The sequence below is a fragment of the Phoca vitulina genome, unplaced genomic scaffold (assembly GCF_004348235.1).
Source record: "Phoca vitulina isolate PV1807 unplaced genomic scaffold, GSC_HSeal_1.0 scaffold1, whole genome shotgun sequence".
Taxonomy (NCBI): Eukaryota; Metazoa; Chordata; class Mammalia; order Carnivora; family Phocidae; genus Phoca; species Phoca vitulina.
This window is the reverse complement of record NW_022589704.1, coordinates 79,697,571-79,720,957: the sequence shown is the minus strand read 5'-3', so window position 1 is coordinate 79,720,957 and position 23,387 is coordinate 79,697,571. Positions and strand designations below refer to the sequence as shown.

At 42.6% G+C, this 23,387-nt stretch overlaps 1 protein-coding gene across 3 annotated transcripts in view; it reads left to right on the top strand.

Annotated features, from left to right (window-relative positions):
- Positions 1-4,508: 4,508 nt before the first annotated feature.
- The window catches only part of KIF5C (kinesin family member 5C), a 138,595-nt gene continuing 119,716 nt past the window's right edge, over positions 4,509-23,387 (top strand). For 2 of the 3 annotated variants that reach the window (XM_032410769.1, XM_032410779.1), the window contains exon 1: positions 4,509-5,061. In XM_032410769.1, coding sequence (XP_032266660.1) covers positions 4,936-5,061 — 126 coding nt within the window. In that variant the 5' untranslated portion in view covers positions 4,509-4,935. Of the gene's footprint in view, positions 5,062-13,097; positions 13,171-23,387 lie in introns of those variants that run through there. The other variant, XM_032410789.1, reaches the window with a different exon arrangement.

Below are 23,387 nucleotides of genomic sequence, written 5' to 3'. Positions count from 1 at the left end.
GATCACCACAATAAGTTTAGTTAACATCTGTCCCCATACATAGTGACAATTTTTTTTTCTTGTGACGAGAGCTTTATTCTCTTAGCAACTTTTAGATAGGCAATACAGTATTGTTAACTCTCATTACCATGTTGTACATTACATCCCTAGGACTTATTTATCTTATAACTGGAAGTTTGTACTTTTGATCCCCTTCTTCTGATTCCCCCACCCCCACCCCATGCCTCTGGCAACCACCAGCCTGTTCACTGTGTCAATGAGTTCGTTTTTGTTTGTTTAGATTCCACATGTAAGTGAGATCATATAGTAGCTATCTTTCTCTGTCTCACTTATCTCACTTAACATAATGCCATTAAGGTCCATTCATGTTGTTGCAAATGGCAGTATTTCCTTTTTATGGCTGAATAATATTCACGTGCGTGTGTGTGTGTGTGTGTGTGTGTGTGTGTGTTCTTTACTCATTTATTTGTTGATGGGCACTTGAGTTGTTTCCATATCTTCGCTATTGTAAATAATGCTGCAATGAGCATAGGAATACATATATCTTTTTGAGACAGTGATTTCATTTCCTTCGGATAAATACCCAGAAGTGGGATTGCTGAATCATATGGTAGTTCTATTTTTAATTTTTTTTGAAGGACCTCTATACTGTTTTCCATAGTGGTTGCACCAGTTTGCCTTCATACCTACAGTACACAGGGGTTTCTATCTTTTTAAAATTATGGTAAAATATACCCCAATAGTTATTGAGAATAATACTGCTATGAACATGGGTGTACAAATATCTGAGTCCCTGATTTCAATTCTTTGGAATATATATATGCAGAAGTAGAATTGCTGGATCATATGCTAATCTATTTTTAATTTTTTTTTAAAGATTTTATTTATTTATTTGACAGAGAGAGAGAGAGACAGTGAGAGAGGGAACACAAGCAGGGGGAGCGGGAGAGGGAGAAGCAGGCTCCCCGCCGAGCAGGGAGCCCAATGCGGGGCTCGATCCCAGGACCCTGGGATCATGACCTGAGCCGAAGGCAGATGCTTAACGACTGAGCCACCCAGGTGCCCCTATTTTAAATTTTTTGAGGAGCTGTTAAACTGTGTTCCGTAGTGTCTGCACCATTTTATGTTCCCACCAACAGTGCACAAGGGTTTCAATTTCCCCACATCGTCTTTAACACTTATTTTCTGTTTTTGTTGGTGGTGTTCTATAACAACCTTTCTAATGGATGTGACGTGGTATCTCATTGTGGTTTTGATTTACATTTCTGTAAGATTAGTGATATTGAGCATCATTTCCTGTGCTTATTGGCTAATCTTCTTTGGAGAAATACCTATTAAATACCTATTAAAGTCCTTTGCCCATTTTAAAATCAGATTTTCTTTTATTGTTGATTTGTAGTAGTTCTTTATATAGTCTAGATACCGCTTAATATGATTTACAATATGTGATTTACAAGTATTTTCTTCCATTCTGTGAGTTGCCTTTTCACTCTGTTAATAGTGTCCTTTGATACACAAAAGTGTATCATTTTGATGTGGTTCAGTTTGTCTATTTTCTCTTTTGTTTTCTGTGGGCATCTCTTCAATTTTTTTAAGCCCAGGCCAATCGTAAACTTTCTCTAAGATTTTTCAACCCTACCTAGTCCATCTCCTTTTTTTTTTCCTCCATCCCTTTGATTAAGCCTTCTTAGCCACCATTGAGCAGCCTACCCAGGGTATCTAACTTGTTTCTAAGTTTCTTGAGGGTAATGACTTATTTTGTAACTTCCCCTCAAGTTGCAAGTGGGCAGGAGGGAAGGGGGGAAGTCTTTATTAAACCTCTTTTTTAAAATTAATTAATTTACTTTGAGAGAGAGAGAGAGTGAGCAGGGGGAGGAGCAGAGGGAGAGGGAGAGAGAGAATCTCAAGCAGGCTCCCTGCTGAGTGTGGAGCCTGATGCCAGGCTCCATCTCACATACCTGAGGTCATGACCTGAACTGAAAGCAAGAGCTGCGTTTGGATGCTCAACCAACGGAGCTACTCAGGCACCCCCTTTGTTAACCCTCTGGTAAAGAGTTCATTTAATAAACCTAAATTTATACATATAGTGGCAGCAAATGTCATTTGCTCAGTTAATAGTCGATGAATTGATAGATGACTGAATAAATGAAGAATGAACCCTGGGACACACAGGTCTCTCCACCCCAGGTAATGCATGTGTTGACTTTCTCAGATCTTCTCAGTATGTGTGAGGTTCTGGTAATCTTCAGTGGGCTCAGGGAAACTGGAGATTGGGCTGACCTCTCCAGTATATTGTGAAGGTGACCGCTAAAGATGGTGGGTGTCTGAGTCAGAGCCTGAGAACTATTAAAATGATGGCAATGTGGTGCTTGGGCCTTTTTTTTTTTTAACTTACTTTCCCTGCATCTGAGGACAGGAAATCAAATTGGTGCTGCTTATAATGGCTTATGAAAGTTTATTTTGGTAGGTCTGTCTTCTTAGCTAGGCAGAAAAACTGTATTTCCAGGTGCACTTGCATTAAAGCAACAGATGTATTCCTTAAATTAACTAAGTACTGCATTTGTTTTACCACCATTTGTTCAGCACAGAACAACAACAACAACAACAACTAAAATTCAAGTGTTTAGACTATGTTAAACATGCCTAGCATGTCAGGTACCATGCTAGGTGCTTTAAAAGTATTATTTCTTCTAATTTCCTCAAAACCTCTATGAGATGATGATTATTCCAATGACAGAGATAAAATTGAGTCTTAAGGAAATTAAATACCTTGCTGTGGCTCCCACATCTAGGAAGTGGCAGGGCTGGGATTCTTACTCAAGTGGAGCTTCCTTCTAGGTTGGCTTCCTTATTCAACATGCTGCCTACTATGCGCTAGATGCTAGAGACATAAAGATGAGGCAGATATCATTGCCCATGAGAGTGTAGTGATAGAGATGTGCATAGAAGATTATGAGGACCACAAGGAGGACACCTACCCTTTGTGGATGTTTAGTAAGTCAGGGAAGCCTTCCTAGGAGGGAGGGTTGAGTTGAGTCAAAAAGGAAAATGTAGCACTGGAAAGGGAGAGTGGACATCTAATTGTTTGGCCAGCCCAGCATCATGTTCTTTTTCTGGGAATAGCATCCCTCTTCTTTTGGGAACCTTCCCACCATGGTATTCCTCAAAGATCTTACAAAGTTCCTGACTCTGATTGAGTGGTCTAGGGCTGGACACCTAAGTCCATGCCAATCATAGACTAGTTGTTTTTGTTTTTTTTTTTTCCAAACCAAAACTCCAAGCAAACATCTAACCTTATCTAGTGGTAGAAATTGAAGGGTGAATCCCAGGGACTCTTGGCAGCTGGGTTTCCTGACATTTGGGAGGGATGATCTGGAGTGAGAAAGAATGAGGCCAATACAAACAGGAAACAGGGACAAGAGAGAGAGAGAGTGTCTTGGTAGCCTGCCTGTTCCCTGACTCCATTGTTTAATCATTTTTTAGAATAAGCAAGATAATCTGGATTCTTCTGATAAATTCTCCTTTTGCCACAGTGGCTTCAGTTGGGTTTCTATTACTTTTTACTCTGTGAGCCTTATTTAATATACTTACTTAGTAATAGGCATGAATGGGTGACCCCTAGAGAGCAAATGGCTTAAACAAAGTATCAGAACAAGCAGAGCAAGAGGTGGAGGAAGCCACAAGTAGTTTGGTATTTGTCAATGTGTAAACATTAAGACAAGAAGTGTAGGAAATGAGACCAATAAGTAGGCAAAAATCTGATCATGGGGCCTATATTATGCAAAGGACTTTAGAACTTGATCCTATATATATTCTGTTCATTCTATAGGTTCTAAGTAGGCATTAGGCAGAGGTTCTGTAAACCTCATTATTATTAATAGTAATTAAGAGGTTCCTAACCTGGCAGCCACAGGCAGGCTTCAGTTGTCCCCAAATCCAGTGAAATAGTGTGAAAAATCTATGGGCGTGTATAGTTTATTTGTTTTTGGTTTTTGTTATGGAAAATGTTCTCAGCTTTCATCAGATATTAAAGCAGTCCCTGACCTAAAATATGTTGTGAACTGGTTTGTGCAGGCATTTTGGGGAATGATGGCTTCAAATATTCATGCAAATCTCATTTTCCCCTTGATTTCCTCACAACTCTTACAAAACCGTTCAGCACAGAGAAAATGCTCCATAACGTTTCTGCTGGACATTGTCTTAAGGGCTTCTCCTTGGAGATCATGAAAAGCTGTAAAGAGATGATATAGATCTGGTTTATATAGAGATTTTAACTGGGAATGCTGGATATGACCTCCACCCTGTTCTTGACCTGGACAGCTAGACCAGAACTGCAGGCTTTCGGAGGTGGCACCTGGGGTACCACCGCTGTCCCCAAAAGCCAACTGTAAGTGGTATCCTTGTCCTTCCACGGGCAGGCAGAGACTACAAGTCCCGGGATGCTCCACTCTCGAGCCGGGGCGAGGGCGGGGCGGATCTCCGCAGTGACGTCACCGTCCCGGGGCGAGCCGGAGGTGGGCGGGGCGAAGGGGCGGGCCGGGGAGGCGGTCGAGCGCGCTGGTGCTGATGCAGGATGGCTGAGCGCGCAGGAGCCCGGGAGGTCTGAGCCGGGCGAGGCTCGCTCCCTGCGCATCGCCTCGTCCGCCGGCCGCGTGGTCGCGGGCAGGTGGGCCCGGAGCGCCGCGCCGGGTCAGGGCAAGGCCAGGGAAGGCAGGTCTGCAGCCGGAGGGGCCGGAGGCTGATAGAAACCTACCCGGTCTGGGAGCGGCCCGAGCTGCCCAGCCCGCCGAGTTCGCGATGACCTGCTGAGAAGCTTCGTCGGAGGCTGCAGGAGGCGGCCTCGCTGCAGGCGGTGCGGTTCGTGGCCTCCTCCCTCGTCCTGCTGAGCCCCGGCCCCCCACCCATCCCCGCGCCCCCTCCCTGCCGCCGGCCGAGATGGCGGATCCAGCTGAATGCAGCATCAAAGTGATGTGCCGGTTCCGGCCCCTCAACGAAGCGGAGATTCTCCGAGGGGACAAATTCATCCCCAAATTTAAAGGCGATGAGACCGTGGTGATTGGGGTAAGTGTCCGGGACGTGTGGCTTCCCCTGCTGCTTCGCGCCACAGCCGGGCGCCCGAACGCCCCAGACCGCAGGGGTGTTCGGCCGCCCCTTCGGACATCCCCCACAGGGCTGCCCTCTCGCGTAGACTAGAAGAGAAACCCCCTCCCCCACTCCCTATAGTTCGCTCCCGGGCGGTGGAGAGGCGACTGGGGGCGGCGGGGCGGGCCCAGGTGGCGAGAGTAGAGGTGGGGGGCGAGGAAGGGTTCGGCGCCGCCATTGTTCTCGGGGTGGGGGCCGTCGTGGGCCTATTGTTCCCCGCCTTGGCCACGCCGCGTGGGTAGAGTGCTCGCGTTACCCTCAAGCGGGGTGCCCAGGCTCCCCTTAGAGTATGATCTCTGTAGCCCACAAATGATTCCAGGCATCAGTTCGATTTATCGAACACTTTACCTGTTCTTCTCACGACCTTAGCAAAAGGAAAAGAAAAAAAGAGGTACTGGAAAAATCCTAGCCTCGGCTGGGAGCTCCCACCCCGTGTAGACGCGGCTCCCCGCGGCGTTTCACCTTGCCCTGCTTGCAGAAGGCGGGGGGTGTGGGGAACCCTGGTGGCCTTGGTGTCCCCGGGAAGGCCTGGTGTGTCTCCTGATTCCTCTCAACCCAGGCTGCCCTGGTTGTGGTCTCCGGGTCTGACCCCTCCCCAGTGAAGCGACCTCCCACCTGGTGTCCACAGACCGTCGGATGTGCTTCGCCCTGGGTGGAGATGTGTGCCCACATCTGTGGGGCTAAGGGCCCAGAGCGCAGCCAAATACTCCCTCTCTGCCAGGAGTAGAAGTTACTTTGTGTGGTCGGGTCAACCCCCCCCCCCCCGGTCCCCCCCCCTCGCTTCCCCCCCCTCCCTTCCTACCTTTCCCCTCCACCCTTCTTCCCCTCCCCCCCACTTGGCTCCCTTTCTGCAGCCCGGCTGCCGGTGGGGGCAGGGAATACCATTGGGTTTTAGTTCTTAAAGCGGTATGTCAATGAAATAAACCAGCCTTTCCCCCCGCCCTTTCACCCTCCGTTGTCCCCAGCGTGTGTAGCTGACGGTGCCCTCTTTGTATGCGAGCCGCGTGGGGAGGGACCGAGTTAATGGGAGCCTCCCGATCGCCGCTGACATATTCCTGGCAGCCCGCTCGAGGCTGCTGATGCAGCCTTCCCGTCCCCGGCATTGATTAAGTGATGTCATCCCGATTACTGAGCATGCTCCGGCTAACCCCCTCCCTCCGATTCCCCCAGTGGCTAGAGTATTTAGGTCAAGTGATTGACAGGTGACAGTTTATCGAGGGTCTCTGCCGGTGTCTGCCAAGCGCCAGAGGCTGACGTTTGCCGGCCCAAGCAGCCCCCGGCATCTTCCTTCACCAAGGTTGTGCCGCAGTCTCTGCGAAGGGCCCGGGGGACTAGCAGGTGCTAGCAGAATGGTAGGCGGGTGCTCTCCGCGAAAGGGTAACAGAGGCAAGGCTCTGGCCTTTGCTCAGGGGCTTCATCTCGTACCCGCCTTAGAAAGGCAGCTCCCCTTGACGACCTCTTCTCCCCTCCCCATTTTCACAGTCATCGGGGAAACCGTGACCTCCAAATGCTATGTGGATTGGTGTTTATTCTAAGAGCTGACCTATGAGGGCAGGGCAGAGGGCTTTTCTCTCTGCTTAGTGTTAATTTGACGAGAAGATGTATGCTACAATTATTGATGAGGAGGAAAATTCTCTACCTAATGGCAGATATGGGATCAGCAGCCAGCACATGGGGCAGATAGTAGCTTGTTTGGGTTACACCTCTCAGCTGGGATCAGCCTACAGTCTGATTTGCTATTTCCTGAGGCAGGCTGTGGTTTAGATAGAGTGGGAGTTACTGGGGACATCTAGTCCCTGCCCCTTACCTTGTAACAATTTTTTAAACAAATAGTTATGCAGCACTAGAACATGTTCTGGTGACCCTATTTTTTTTTCCCCCTCCAGAGGTTTTAAAGAAAAGACTAGGGAGGTTGTTTCTTCTTCTTCTTCTTTTTCTTCTTCTTTCTTCCTTCTTCCTTCTTCCTTCTTCTTTCTTCTTTCTTCTTCCTCTCCTTCTCCTTCCCCTGCCGCTGTCCCTTTCCCTCCCCCTCCTTCTTTCCCTTCCCCTCCTCCTCCTTCTTCCTCCTTTTCCTTGTCCTCTTCCTCCTCCTTTCCTCTTCCTCTTCCTCCTCCTCCCCCTTTCTCTCCTCCTCCTCTTCCTATTCTTTCTCAGTCTTCTAAGAGTAATACACCAAGACTAATGAAATAGAGTAATAAATCATCCTCTTTGATCTGTGTCAAGGCAGAGATCCTAAGAACTATATTTCCCACCTAAGTATACATTAAAACAAAGTCACTATATAAAATAAGTAATTTAAACAAAAAAATGGTGGATGTGAATACGCATGTAACTCTTCAACTGTAACTGAAAATTTTGATTATCTTACTATAATCTAATACAACAGCTTTGAATTTTCTTTAAGATTAGTTTTTTTTTAATTAAAATAAAGCATTCATATAGAAAAGTGTTATCATAGGGTACAGCTTAATAAAGCTTTTATTAAGTAACCACTCCCTTATAACCACTTGTCAGACTAAGAAACAGACATTTTGGGGACCCCAGAAGTCCCATTAGGGTCCCTCCCAGTCACTAGCTCCCTTTGCCTTAGAGTAACCACTCTTCTGACTTCTAATGCCATAGATTAGCTTATTTTTTTTTTAAATAAACTTTATGTACATAAAACCCTATAGTATGTTTGCTTTTGTGTGTGGCTTCTTGCAGTCAACATCATGCTTGTCAAATTCACCCACGTTGTAGTGTGTAGCCGCAGTTTGTTCATCCTCTTTGTTCTGTAGTATCCCATTGTATGAATGTACCACAATTTATTAATCCATCAACTGCTGGCAGACCTTTGGTTAGTTTCCACTTTGGGGTTAATATGGACAGAGCTGCTGTGAACATTGTTTTACACTACACATCTTTTGGTGAGAGTGCGTACAGAACAGAAGACTGTCAGATGCTGAAGATGTTGCGACTGGGGTTGGCATGTGCTAGGACCATTCCTATTTCTGACTAATAATGTGTAACTAAAGGAAATGACCATTCTAGCAGCCTGTATCATATTTTGTACACTGAGCGGAAGGGCTCCCGTGTCAATTCAGTTGCAACGAGCCCATATGGTTCCGTTGCAGGTGGAGACTGCCTTAGGTGGGCATTTCTTTCCTTGCTTGTAGAGGTGCAGATTGCAGGGATGACCAAAGAAGGCCAGAACCATCCAGAAATGTCAGTCATCTTCACTCCCAACAGATACATGTAAAAAATGAATTTCTGTGAAGTTAGCTATTAGTCTAAATAATTCAGAACCCCGAAATTCTTTTTTTTTTTTTTTGAAGCCGGGGTCATTTTTTTTCTTTGAAGTTCTGTTCAATTTTTATGGAGATGTATGCTAACAGGGAGATTTTGCAGGTGGGGTTTCTAGATTTGTCTTTTTAAGAAAATGTCCTGTCTTGGAGGAATCCTCTGCACCACTCTTGCATTTTTTTTCCAGCTCCTGGCAAAGCTTTCTTTCTCTGAGCACCCCAGCCACACTCTCCCCACTTTGAACCCCTGTAGCATTATTATTTTTTTTTAAAGATTTTATTTATTTATTTGACAGAGAGAGAGATAGCGAGAGCAGGAACACAAGCGGGGGAGCAGGAGAGGGAGAAGCAGGCTTCCCACCGAGCAGGGAGCCCGATGTGGGACTCCATCCCAGGACCCTGGGATCATGACCTGAGCCCAAGGCAGACGCTTAACGACTGAGCCACCCAGGCACCTGAACCCCTGTAGCATTATTTTGTATATGATCTTGTAACTTTGTTGTCTTAGATTGCTATTAGTTTTATCATTGTCTAATGACATTGTAAGCCATGTGCAGAGATAAGGACCATCTGTGTTTTGCTTCTTTATACTTCCCAGGGCTTTGCCCACAGAAAGCACTTAATAAGTATTTATTGATCTCTTTGTTGAATTTAGAAATCTTCACTTTGGTATATTTAACTTACTTCGTGGGCTCTTAATTGGCTGTAGGCTGCAGAGAGTAGTTAAAAAACCAGTTTTAAAGAGAAATGCTATTCCTTTGAGCAGGCCTGGTAAGACAGCAGAATACCATAAGAAAATTGGGAAAGTACTACCTTCAGCTTTGTTAAAAATTAGGAAAGCTGTTGACAGTGGTGGTGAGCTGGAAGTAGAGGGTGGGGATGGTCTAGTGATTAGAAAAGGGACTCCACATAAATTAATGCTTCAGAGGAAAAATATTGGATTTATAGCATTTCTCGAAGTACTCCTCCATTAGCTGCTAAAAGGCCTGGTGAGTCAGCCAATACTCTGGGCTCTGACTATTGGTTTTGATGTATCTGTATTGATAGAAACTCTCTGTCTTGGAGAATTCCCAGTAAGGTTCTTTGAAATGGACTTTGACATTTCAGTTTCCTCATTTGGGGCTTTCCTCTTGTTCAAAGTCCTAGGAAAGCAGTAAGTTCTGACCTATTTGACATCAGCCATGAGCTCTGAGCTGGTCAGTGGCATAGAAAGTGGCCTTACTCTGCAGGAACTTAGATTAGTTGTGGGCAGTGGATGGGCAAGAAAGGACCAGGACAGAGAGCAAATTCCAAGTTGGAGTTACTGTGGAGATTAAGGACTAAAGAAGTGAAGAAATATGGTTAAAATTTTTCTTTTTGTCATTGGTAATGGTCTTTAAAAGTAAGAACGTTAAACAATTTTCATTTTAAATTTATATACAGTAAAATCACTTTTTTGGGGATATAGTTCTATCCTAGCAGCTTTGACAAGTACAGAGTTGTGTGGCAATGCTGTATTAGTTTTCTTTTGCTGCTGTAACAGACAACTACAAATTAAAGGCTTAAAACTACACAAGTTAATTATCACACAGTTTCCATAGGTCAGAAATCCATCAGATCAGCTGGTTTCTCTGTCTAGAGTCTCATAAGGTCAAGACCAAGCTATTGATAGGGCCATGTTCTGTTCCAGGGGAAAATCCATTTCTTTGCTCATTCAGGTTGGTGGCAGAATCCTTATGGTTGTAGGAGTGAGGTCCTGTTTCCTTGCTGGCTGTCAGGCCTGACGGTTCTCAGCTTCTAGAGCCCACTCCCAGGTCCTAGTCACCTGGCCCCCTTCTCCATCTTAAAAACCAGCAGTAGGCTGGTCCCTCTCATGGTTCATATCTCCCTTGCAACTTCCATGGCATGTCTCTTACTGACTCTTCTGCCTCCCCCTTCCCCTTTTAAGGGCCCATCTGGTTATAGTGAGCCCACCTAGATAATCCGGCACCCTCTCTCCATTTTAAGGTCAGCTGATTAGCAAACTTTATTACATCTGCAAAGTCCCTTTTACCCTGTAACATTCACGTATTCACAGATTCGAGGAATTAGAGTGTGAACATCTTTTGAGGCCATTATTCTGCCTACCACACACCAGCATACTCAAGATATAAAACAGTTTCGTTTACGCCCTCTCCCCAAAAGCCCTCATGCTACCCCTTTGTAGTCAAACCTTCTCCTCTCTCTTAACCCCCGACAACCACTTCCTCTTCCTCTCTATAATTTTGCTTTTTCCAGACTGTCATAAAAATAGAATCACATATTAAGGATATATTTGAGCCTGGGTTCTTTTACTTAAGAACTCTTTGAGATTTATGTTGTTGCATGTATCAACAGTGTATTCCTTTTTATTACTTAGTGGTAGTCCATTATATGGGTATAACACAGTTTGTTTATCCATTCCTCCCATTGAAGGACATTTGGGTTGTTTCCAGTTTGGAATGATGATGAATAAAGCTGCTATAAGCCTTTGCATTTCGGTTTTTGTATGAGGGTAGATTTTTATTTCTCTTGGATAAATACCCAAGATTATATCAATCATATTTAACTATATGTTTAACTCTAAGAAACTGCCAAACTGTTTTTCAGAGTGGTTCTATCATTTTGTATTCCTTCCTAAAAGTAATATTTTAAGCCAGGATTTTTAAGAGTTTATTCGGTCACTTTGTCTAAGTGGACACCAACAGTAGTGTTCAGTAGTGTCGAGATAGATCAGTCCTTCGTTCTTCTGTGCCCTAAATTCAGAGATGTTTACATTACTTGAAAATGAATTAGTGGCTTCCAGTAAACGTACCCTCTGAAACCCTGGGATGAGTGAACACAAGAGAGTAGCTATAATCTCACATGGGCCGCTGAGGCCACTCTCTGTTCAAGGTGAGCACGCAGTCGGTACTTCTTAAATGAATGGGGTTGGTAGAGGCAGCAGGGAGAGTCAGAACTGCGTGCAGTTTCACTAGCTAGCTATGGGGCTGTTTTTCAAGTCGCTTAGCTTTTTTGGGCCTCGGTTTGATCATATTTAAAACAGAGATATAATTATCTCACAGGGCCGCTAGAATGAAATGAAATGAAGTGGTCAAAAGGACATCTAGCACAGAGAAAATGCTCAATAAATGCTAATTATTTCCCATGTTTCCTATTTGCCTTGTAATTTTCTCAATTTTGAGAATTAGCTTTGCCTCCCAAAATTACTGCCCTTAACTCTATCCCCTGAAAACCCTTCTTGCACGCCTGTTTCTTAGGCATTTGCTCACTCCCTTCTCCTGCTTGGAAGAGCCTCTTTTTTTCATCTTATTTGTGAAATACCTAACCATCTGTGAAGGCCGAGCTCACGGTCCGTTTATTTATAGACTATATCAGCTGATCCTTTTATTTGCAGTGATCATATATAGGAAAGAGAGTGTGTATGTGTGTGTGTGTTTTACGGGTCTCTGCCTCCTTCCCCATAGTCGTCTAGTTGCTTAGTAAGTGTACCTTGATTGCGGCTTCCTTCTTCCCTTGTTCCCTGTGTGGAATCAGGTCTCCATAAATGCCAATTTCTGCACTGCCTTAAATAACTTGGGTATCCCTGGGGATGTCCCTCTGCTCCACCTGTGCTTGTCTGGCCCGCTCCCCTATTTAATGACAATGTTTTCCATTCTTGGCTTTTCTCCCCCATTTAAAATAGGAAACCTCCCCCACCTTTGGGTTCCCTTTACTCCCTGCCTCAGATTTCTCACCTGTGTCTACTTATTAAACAAGCAAAAACAGAACTACCTGCTCCCTAATGGTTTTTCTTGAGTTAAGAAAAAAATAGCCCCACTGACAGATCCAATTTCACCTTATTTATCTTGGGTTTTTTTTTTTTTTTTTTTTTTTTTACCAGGTCCTCTTTTTATGGCTGAGAAAGCTCCTCCCTTAACCCATTTGCTGCACACCAACCAAGTTCCTTTCAGGAGGGATTGACTTGTTGCATGTGTGGTTATCTGCCAGTAGTGCAGAGAGCGTGGGAGAACGTGGAGTTTTAGATCCCTCACAGTACTTCCCAGCAGCAGACCTGGCATGAGTCAGACAGCCCAGGACCAGCTCCCAGCTCTGCACCTTCTTAGCTGCATGGACTTGGACAAACTGCTAAAGTTCCAGCCTCTGGCTTATGAAATAGGGCTAATATCACCCTCCACCTTGTAGGGTTATTGTGATGATCACAAGAGCGAATGCACACGGGGTGCTGCGCACAGTGCCTGGAGTAGAGCGGACATTCGGAAACTGTCCACTTTATAAGACCCACTAGGGGTTATTTCTCCCTGCTCTTGTCAGACTGGCTAATCTTGGGAAGGCCCAGACCCTTCACAGCTTCCCTGGTACCCTCATGTTGTGTAAAAGAAAAAAATTGTTCTGACACTTGCAAAAATAGGAGGGAAGATGATTGTGATAGGTGTCAATACTATCACAATAGGGGAGAGAAGTGAGGCTCAACTCCAAATACAAGGGGAGCAGGTTGCCGGGGTGGGTGGGTGGGTGAGTGGACCGCTACTAAAAGGACATCAAGGGGAGGGGAATTCTTGTAAACTGACCTAACAGGATTTTTTTTTTTAACATCTCCAAGGCCTGGAACAGTGCCTGGAACAGAGTAGATGCTCAGGACCAGATGTCTTTTGAAAGAAATAGAAGAATGCTGACCATCCTAAGCTGTTAGATGTTAGAGCCTGGAGTTATTTGCTTGGATTTTTACCTTGACCTCTCTCCAGCTCTGGTAACTTGTTTTTCCTACTTTGGACATCTTCATGGTTTTATTGTTACTGTCTCGAATGAAATAGCCTTTTCAGTGTCCTGACATATTCCATGCTCATTGCAGAGATACTCAGACCATGCAGAAAAGCATGAAGAAGGTATAAAAAACACTTTTAATTTTATGAACCAGAAAATACCATTGTTAACATTCATTGTATATCCCAGCACTTTTCCATTCTATAAAACACCATACTTTGTTTTCAAACAAAGATAGGATTTTGTAAAAATCTGTTTTGAAACCCACTGTTTTGCTTAATGGTATACTTCAGACATCAGCATTTTTAAAGGTTGCATATAATTCTATTATATATCTAATCAATACTTTAATCATTTCCTAGTATTAGACATTTGGATTTTTCTGCTTGTTTTTCTTTCTGTTATAAACAAAGGTGTGATAAACATTGGTGCACACATCTTTTTGTTCACTTGGCCGATTGTTGTTTCAGCATACATCTCCAGAATTGGGATTGCTGCGTAACAGGGTAGAGATGATTTTAAGGCAGCCATAGTTTTTGAGAGAGAGCAATTCAGAGATGGTAAATTGTCCTGTTTTATACTCTCACTTCTTTGCCTACCAGCTGGATTTGCTGCCAGTTTGTCTCATAAGGCATCCCTTCATACCTGAACTAAATTAAATTCTTACCAAGAGTATGTGCTCTGTCATGCACTGTTAAGCCGTAGATCCAGAACACGGCAATGCCTTCAGACTTCTAATGTAAACCATACGATTTTGTAGGCTGTCTCTTGTCAGATTCAATATCCTAAAGGATGTTATTTTTTGGAGGTGGTCAAAAGCTAACTCTCTTGAGGCAGAGAAAGATAGAGGCCAAGATTGTAGTCTTAAAGAAAAATAGGGTGGATGCGCCCTTTCTTCTTGGTGCTAATACTGAACGGCCTGTGATACCTTCTGGGCAGTGGTAGTTGAAAAGGGATAACATAGCCCTTTCAAAAAAGCCCTAGAAAGCACCCCCCCCCATTTCCCCTCTAATTATTAGGTACTTTTTAAAGAAACTTATTGTATAAAATTCCAAACATGCACCAAAGTAGAAAGAATAACAAAGTGTACCCCCACGAACCTATCAACCCGTTTTAACCATCAGCAAATGGCCAATTTTATTTTTTGTATACTCTCCTAAACTTTCCTCCTCCCAGAGTCACCTGATTGTTTTAAAGTGAAATCTCACATTATTTTATCCCTAACCTATCATACACATACACACACACACACACACACACACGTGTATATATACACATACATATTTGATCAGTTCTCTTTTAAAACCTCAATAATATTATCACAACTAAAATATGAGCAATTCCTTAATGTCAAATACTCAGATTTCCCCCCTTGCTTCATAAATTTCTTCTGCAGCTGGTTTGCTCAAATCAGAATACTAGGTGCTATTGATTATAAGTGAGGAGAAAAAGAAATGCTCATACATAATCGACCTTGAAGCAAGAGAAGGAGGCTTTTGCTATGGAGTCATGTGGGACAGTAGAAAACACACACAGGGCAATCAGGCTAATCAGGATTTCCAGCCTATCTCGCTTAACAGTGGTCACGTCCCACTTATCCTTTCTAATAAACCAGTGCCAGCAGTGCAGGGTCACCCAGAAAAGCGATTTAAAGAGCTTTGTGCGTTATGGCTTCCCCCTGCTGCTTTCCCTCTGGCTTTAGTTGGCTTGTATAAACATCAGGAAAGCAGGCTGATGTATCACGCAGTTGTCCTCGGAGCTTAGTACCACCCTTACCAGGTTGTTGCCAACTACATCCACAGCAATTGTTTTCGGTGTTTCTAGGTGTATTAGTATTTATTACCTTTTCAGTCAATGAATACCTGTCCTTGATGTGAATTGAATATTGGAAAATAAATCCAACAGAGCTGAAGGGAAAAAAATATTTATGTGAGGACAGAATTCACTGCAACATAATATTTTGAGGAAAAAGGTTTGAAGTTGTCTTTTTGTTTCTTGTTCCTTTTCTCACTTTAAAAAAAAAGCTTTGGAGGCACCTGGGTGCCTCAGTCGGTGCAGCATCTGCCTTCAGCTCAGGTCATGATCCCAGGGTCCTGGGATTGAGTCCTGCATCGGGCTCCTTGCTCAGCGGGGAGCCTGCCTCTCCCTCTGCCCGCTGCTCCCTCTGCTTGTGCTCTCTCTCTGTCAAATTAAAAAAAAAAAAAGAAAAAAAAGCTTTGAAGGGAGATGGAGTTGGAGGAAAAGTACAAATTTAAAAAAAAATCCCAGTAATTTATGTTTTAACTTCTTAGACTGTGGTGTACGGTTGTAAGAGCTGCCAATCAATAATACTGTTTTAGAAGCTATTTATTTAAAGATCTTGGCAACACAGTTCTGGACTGACAAATCTCGGGGACTTGTCCTTTCTCAGGCCCTCTCATAGAGCAATCTCTCCCATTTCCAGGTTTCGTTTTGCCTCATGAGGAAACGAAGAGCAGTCTGCTTCAATTCTTTGAGGAGGTTATATCATAGTTTTTTTCTGAGCAACTGTCTGGCACCTCACTCCTCAGAGATTATTGATTTTCATCTGGGAACCTGGTTAAATAACAACTCATGTGACATCAGAAACTTTGGATAGTCTTGGGGGAAGGGACTTCCGCTCCTCTGTCATAGCTGCCTCCTGCCTCATAGAGAGGAACAAATTCCATTCTGCCTGGTGAGTGTCCAGACCTGTCTTGGTCCTGGTCACTGGTAGGCAGGATCCCATGAGAGGCGGTCAGTTCTTTCCTGTATCTGGCCTTTGTGGTGAGCTGCCTTCTGCGGGGTCTGGCTTCCTGGGCTGGCTTCCAGGAGCTATTTTTCTGTCTCCTCTCTGCATGCTGCTGAGTGGGTAAGTTAGGCTGGGCCCACAGATTCAGGCCCAGGTGGGCTGGTCTCAAGGTCCGGAAGAGGTTGGGTTGCAGGATGGAGGGGTGGCGAGGTAAGGAAAGTAGCTTGGCCAGGTTTGGTATTGGGATGATGGGTACCGGTGCCCTACCCAAGTGGTGCCTGGATACTTTAGCAAACTCACCCACCCAGCGGGTAGGAGGGGCTGACTGTTAGGGGAGCATTCTGGCTTTTTTGGGTCCTTTGTACTGTTGTCATCCTATAGCATCAAAACTTCCTAACTAATAGTTTATTTATATAAAATTTGTGGAAAGTAGACTTTAGAAAGGAAGTGTTTAGCTCTTTGGTAATAATTACTAAACAACACAACCTACTAATTATGTGTTCAAACAAGTGGGAAAAGAACACCCAAAGTACTATATCCTAGAGTAACAACACTTGATTGTTCATTTGTTTGTTAAATGTTTCTTAATAAATATGGCTCTTATAAAGATTGGCTTGAGGATCTGTTTTAAACTGTATTTTCTGGTCTAGACATTTATTCAAAAGAGCCTATAAAGTGGAAAATATATACCTATTTAATACTTCTTTTGTTCTATTAAAAAGCAAATATAAAGAGGTAATATATACATTCATGGAAAACTTGAAATTAAGTGAGTTCTTTATTACTATGAAGTGTTTCCTTTTCTAAAGAGTAAAAGTAAAGTTTTTGGACTTCACTGTAATACTGTGCTGTCTAGTATGGAAGCCGCTAGCCTCATGCAGCTAGTGAGCTCTCTCAGGGTGGCTGGTCCAACTTGGGGTGTGCAGTAGAGGTAACATTTACACTGGCTTTTAAAGACAGTACAAAAAAAAAAGGGAATGTAAAATATCTCATTTTTGTGTATTCATTACATTTTGAAATGGTTAAATTAGGTTAAATAACATTAATAACATGATTTTCCCCTTTTTATTTTTACTTTTTGAAATATGACTAGTAGGAAATTTAAAGTTACGCATGTGGCTTGCATTTTTTGTTGGCATTGCATTTCTGTTAACAGCGTTGCACTAACATTTTGTTGCCGACATACTGTTTCTGCATTTATTAATTTTAGTTCCACTTTGGTGTATTGACGGCTTATTGTGTGCTAAGCTAAATAAGTCAAGATTCCTGCCATCCATAACCATATCTATAATCCAAGAAAAGAAGGCAAGTTAAAAAAAAAAAGATTAGTATGCTGTGCTGGGAGTGTCCAAAGAGAAGAGGAAACAGCCTTGCTGGAGTTAAAAAGAGAGAAAGCACATGCAGTTGCTTTCAGGGAAACCTCTGCAGAGGGACCATTCATTGATCATTACCTCGACGCTGGGGCAGGATCTACTTTGCACATGTAAAATTTGCTTCTTTGAGTTATTTTGCAGTTCTACATAGCTGCTTTAGAGATTTCCGTTTTGAACAGTGTTGGGAAAAGATCTGAGAAGGAATGTGTGATGTAGCCCAGTCCATCTCTCTGCTATCGCTCCCCGCTCCCCCACGAGTCTTGTGACATTGAGTGTGCCCCCAGAGCTGCAGGAAGAACTGCCCACCCGGCGTCCTATAATGAAGTACTGGCCATTAACAACAGCAGGCTGTGATGCGCTTGCAGGGGGTGACGTTGGGAACACCCAAGAGGTGACACGGCGCATTGTCTTTGAAGAATGTGAGGATGCTGCTCTGCTGCCCAGCTCCCACCGCAGCTGTCCTGGGGACCACGCCACTGGGGTCGGCCTCCCAGGCAGGCAGGTTTTTTTATGTCCACCGCAAATCTGCCACTTACCTTCGGTCGGCATTCTGTGGCTAATGCTAGGAATGACGAAACCTCTTGTCCTGGAAATGCATTTCCCTTTAGCACGGGCGCCTCCTAATGAGGTCCTTCCACCCTGCGGAACAAAAGCACGCATTAGGAGGCCCGCTGGTGGGAGGAAGCTCTGTTGTGGGAACACCTGGAAACGCCGCCCTGGTCGCTCGCAGGTGCGTCTTTGTCCTGGCATCTGTGCAGGAGAGGTCGCCTTGCAGGTGAAGGCCACACAGCTCTTTGGAGAGGGAGCTGGTTCTGTGTGGGGAAGATCTCTCTTTCCCACCCGCCTCGTGTCCCTTTTTGTCTGGGTTGACACAATTAGTTTTTCCTCCTTTGTAAATGGCAGAGACGCCATGATGGTAAATTGAAAGCACAATAACACAGCACCAGCCATAATCTCACCACCCTGCATCATCCAGCTTACGTTTTATATCCTCCTTTTCCCTCTCCTCACTGACACTTAACATTTCAAAAAATGTACTTCCGACCCTGGATATACAGTTCTGCCTTTTGTTTTTTCCTTTTTACCTGAGCCTACTCCATAAATGATTTCCCACATTATGTAGTGTCTTCAGGGTTGTAATATTCAGTGACGATATAAGTGCCCGTTGGGCTGATCAGTTTGCTAACCCCTCTGGTGTTGTAAGCTTCCCCTTACTCTGGGTGATGGTTTAGTGAACATCCCTATGCACAGAGCTGTTTTCTTTTGTTGAGTTGTTTCTAGAGGATGCATTCTCCAGAAGTGGATTTACTGGACCCAATGCAGTGAACACTTTACTTGATCTTATTAAATATTATCCCACTGCTTTCTGCAGAGACCAATTCCTACAGCTTCCAGGGATATGCGTGTCCTATTTGGCAATGAATTCATTTTTGATGGAAAGTATACACACCTGAAGCCATATTTAACATAATGTGTTTCTGATGGTATGGAAGTTGCCGGGAAGACTTTGGCATTGTAGGTGAGGACTGTTTAATTTGGGATATTGCACATGTCAAGGGCTCCTCAGTGTACAACAGTCGTCTCCTGTATGTTGGTCTTGCCTATATTGAGGGAAGAGATGATGGAAAACAACCCTCTAAAGTGGCTTAATTCTGGCAGAATTTCTTCAGCACTAAATTTCCTTCCAGAAGATGTAATTTATTTGGAAAGTGAGTATGGGATGTTGGAGAGAATGTGCTTTCCAACTTGGATGTTTAGGACTGTATTTAGAGAAAATTCCTCAACATTTTTAAAGTTAAGGATAGCCTCTTTTTTTTATCTTCCATTGTCCTCACTCCACCCTATCCCAAACACAACCCTAGACAACAGTGTGTTCAATATAAATATGAGGTTATTAATAGAGTATCTCGATCAGCAGAACTACAGACAACATATGTGTTACTGCTCTTCTCACAGACCTTTACACATCTATTTGATGGAGTAATTTTCTTCTTAGACAAATGAAGTTATACTCATCCCCAATTGCTTGCAAATGATTTTAATTCTAACAGAGTAGTGACAGGGTATAGCAAAATCTGTTTTACTTAACACACACTTATGTAAACGCTTTACCGTATGTTCATCCATTTACTTTAATCCCCAGTACCACCCTAAGAGGTAACTATTGTCATACCCCTCTCTGCATTCCACAGATGAGGAATCTGTAGCACAGAGAGGTTAAGTCACTTGCTCAGGGTCACACAAGTATAAGTGATTTGTGGACCTAGGATTCAGACTAAGGCAGTGGGAATAAAATAAAACACACTTGTATGTGTGTGTGTGTGTGTGTGTGTGTATATATATATATATATATATATATATATATATATATATAGGCAATAATCATGAATAGGTCTTAAAGACCTTGATTGCTTTTTGCCTGGATTGTAATAGTCTTGGAAACCAGTTCCCTGCTTGCTGTCCATTCCCTCTAGTCTCTTGAACACTGTAGCTAAAATCTTCTTTCTGAAGTACTGCTCAGAATTTGTCAACTCTCTGCTCGGAAACATTTAAGACACTCCTTTGCTTACTAAAGTAAATTTGAACTCCTCACCTTGGTTCCTGTGATTCAGCAAACCCTCCACAATGTGTTTCCTTCAGCCTTTTGCCATGACCACTTCATTCCAGGACTCTGCCTTTCTCAAACCTAACCATGCACTATAGCCCCATCTCAGTCTGCACTTTCACTCTTTTGTGCCTTTGTCCATGAGGTTCCCTTATATCTGTGCCTCTTAATTCTTTCTTACCCCACAAGCTCACTGGATTCATTTCCTTGTTTCTTTAGTCCCTCCCTTCTTGGAATTACCCCATTCAGAGTACTGGGGTTTGTTCGATTTATTTCCTTTCTTTTTTAAAAAAGAAGTATAATTGAATAACATGGTTTGATTTATTTTCATATTCTCAGCACATGAGTCATAATGGGTCTTTTAAAAGGTGCATCATGAAGATAACTTTTCTCATCTTCAAGGAATGACAGTTTCGTTTCCTTCTTTCCACAGCATACTTTTTATTCCTTTTTTCTTGTTTCACTGCATCAGATAGGACCTCCAGGATGATCTAAAATAATGAGTGAATGAATAAATGACTAACTGAAGGAGTATTTCTTCTGGTACTTATTATCTCATTTTTATGATTATATTTGGTCTGATTGTCCCTCTCTCCCTGCCCCCATAAGTCCTTCCTGACCACGAAAGGAGCTGCTAATGTGTTTCTTTTGAGAAATACACCATAATTGGACCAAACTATGTACAGGCACTACCCTCCACCAACTCACTGTCTAGTAAGAGAGACAGACACATGAGTGTGCATGTGCACACATACACACACACAATGCCAATGCAACCAAGTGACCAGTACTCAAGGTTTATTGAGCAATAAACACCTTTAAGGTTTGAGGCAGATTTTGCAAAATGGTTCAATTTTCCAAAGAATAAAAATGTTTGTGTTGAATTCCAAACTCTGTTTTGTTCTATTCAGCTCTTCAGTTGGCAGAGCCAAAAAGGAAAGAAATTAGAAATTCATTAAGTACAGAAATGATTGATTTCAAATGATTTCCTCTTCTACTAAAACATAGAAGCCACACACAAAACACTCTTCTCTTGATTTGCAACTTATTAGAGTTAGAAAATTATTTTAATTTGAACTGACAACTAGCATCATAAAGAAAGAAGGTCCAAGAAATTTTAAATTGAAGACATTAAAATAAATGAATCACACTTAAAATTCTATTGATGGTCCTCAGCTCTGGGAAATATCTGTAATTTACCTAAATTGTCTTGAAAGGAAAAGAAATAAGAGAATTTCTTTTTTGGATGTCTGGCATTTTCCTAATAACCTGGCTATAGAGTGATTGAATTATTATTATAACCCCATAGCTATTATTTTCATTTCAAGAATGTGGGTTAATTCCAGCTGAAGCTTATATTTCAAATGAGTTTTTGTGTAATATATGTAATAAATCAATACTGAGCCATAGGGTCTGAGGATCAAAATTATTTTAGACCAACCAGTTTGTTTTTCCTAAATATGGTCAATTGTTCATCCTAACATATTACTCAGGAAAATAGAAGGGGGAGGGAAGATAAAAGAAACTATGAAAATAATCACAATCTGGAAACAACAGATGTTGGTGAGGATGTGGAGAAAGGGGAACCCTTTTACACTGTTGGTGGGAATGCACTCTGGAAAACAGTATGGAGTTTCCTCAGAAAATTAAAAATAGAGCTACCCTACAACCCAGCAATAGCACTACTAGGTATTTATCCAAAGGATACAGAAATAGTGATTCGAAGGGGCACATGCGCCTCAATGTTTATAGCAGCACTATCAACAATAGCCAAATTATAGAAAGAGCCCAAATGTCTATTGACTGATGAATGGATAAAGAAGATGTGGTATATATGTACAATGGAATATTACTCAGCCATCAAAAGAATGAAATCTTGCCATTTGCAACAATGTGGATGGAACTAAAGTGTATTATGCTAAGCGAAATAAATCAGTCAGAGAAAGACAAATATCAGATGGTTTCACTCATATGTGGAATTTAAGAAACAGAACAGATGAACATAGGGGAAGGGAAGGAAAAATAAAATAAGATAAAAACAGAGAGGGAGGCAAACCATAAGAGACTCTTAACAATAGGGAGAAACTGAGGGTTGCTGGAGAGGAGGTGGGTGGGGGGAATGAGATAAATGGGTGATGGGCATTAAGGAGGACACTTGTTGTGATGAGCACTGGGTCTTATAAGCAAGTGATGAATCACTAAATTCTACCCCTGAAACTAATACTACACTATATGTTAACTAACTAGAATTTAAATAAAATCTTGAAAGAAAATAAAACAAAGAAAGTAATCACAAGTGTTCAATAGCTTTTTACTTTAATTTTCTTGACTTCTTATTTGAAATATAAATATTATATAAGCACTTTAGGACAATTAAAAAGATACAGGGAGTTAAAAATTGAGAAGTAGAAATGTACCATATCCCCTCTCCAGAATAACTACTGTTAACTGATGGATGTTATATTATTCCAACATCTTTATAAATTTAATTGTTAAATATTTAATACATATAATAATGCATATAACGAAATTGGTGATGAGACATTCTAATAAAATGAACACCCATGAGGTCACCATTCCCCTAATGGCACTTTACCAATGTGTAAAGTTCCCTTGGTCACGGCTGCTGTCCCCTCATTCTAGAAGAAACCATCCTCTTAAATTTTGCTTTTGTCTTCCACGTAGTATTCTTTATGGTTTTACTGCAGACATTTTTTTGGTTTGCTTAATTTTGCTTCGTATTGAATCAGTGAAATATTTATAAAAATATTGTGTATATTTTCCTGTGACCTGATCTTTTCTCTTAACATTTATGTTTCAAAATAGCTACTTTAAATTGCTGTGAGTTCTGAAGGTAGAAAATAATAGCCTGTTCAGATCCAGAGAAATCTCTGGTGGCTCTCCTCTTCTTACAAAGAAAGACACCAATCCTACTGGATTAGGGCCCTATCCTCATGACTTCATTTGACTCTGTTTACCTCTTTAAAGGCCCTATGTCCAAATACAGTCAGTCATTGGAGGTTAGGGCTTCAACATAGGAATTTTGTGGGGACATGATTTAGTCTGTAACAGGTAGTTTGTACCAAGGTCCACTATACACTGCAGAGAGTTCAGAGATGATAAAACTCACACCTTTCTTCTGGAGGTTATACCCCATGTGGGTTTCCTGGCTTTTTCCTGATAATAAGACTAAGATTCCCCAGAAGAGAGCTCTTGGGGAGCCCTCCCAGAGAGTAACTTTGTGAGCATGCGGAGCTGAGCCTTCAAAACAGGGAGTAGAGGGGCAGGTAAGAGGCATGTCAGCTTTCCCCTGTGTTGGTGGTTGTGGGGGGCACTCCTGGAGTTTAAATCCTGAGTATTAGAAGTGGCTTCCCTGTTGTTAACAATAGGGTAGATGGCTGAATAAAAGAAATCTACAGCAGTCAGATCATTTTTATAGACATCCCCCCTTTAGGAACTCACAGTGCTGACATCTC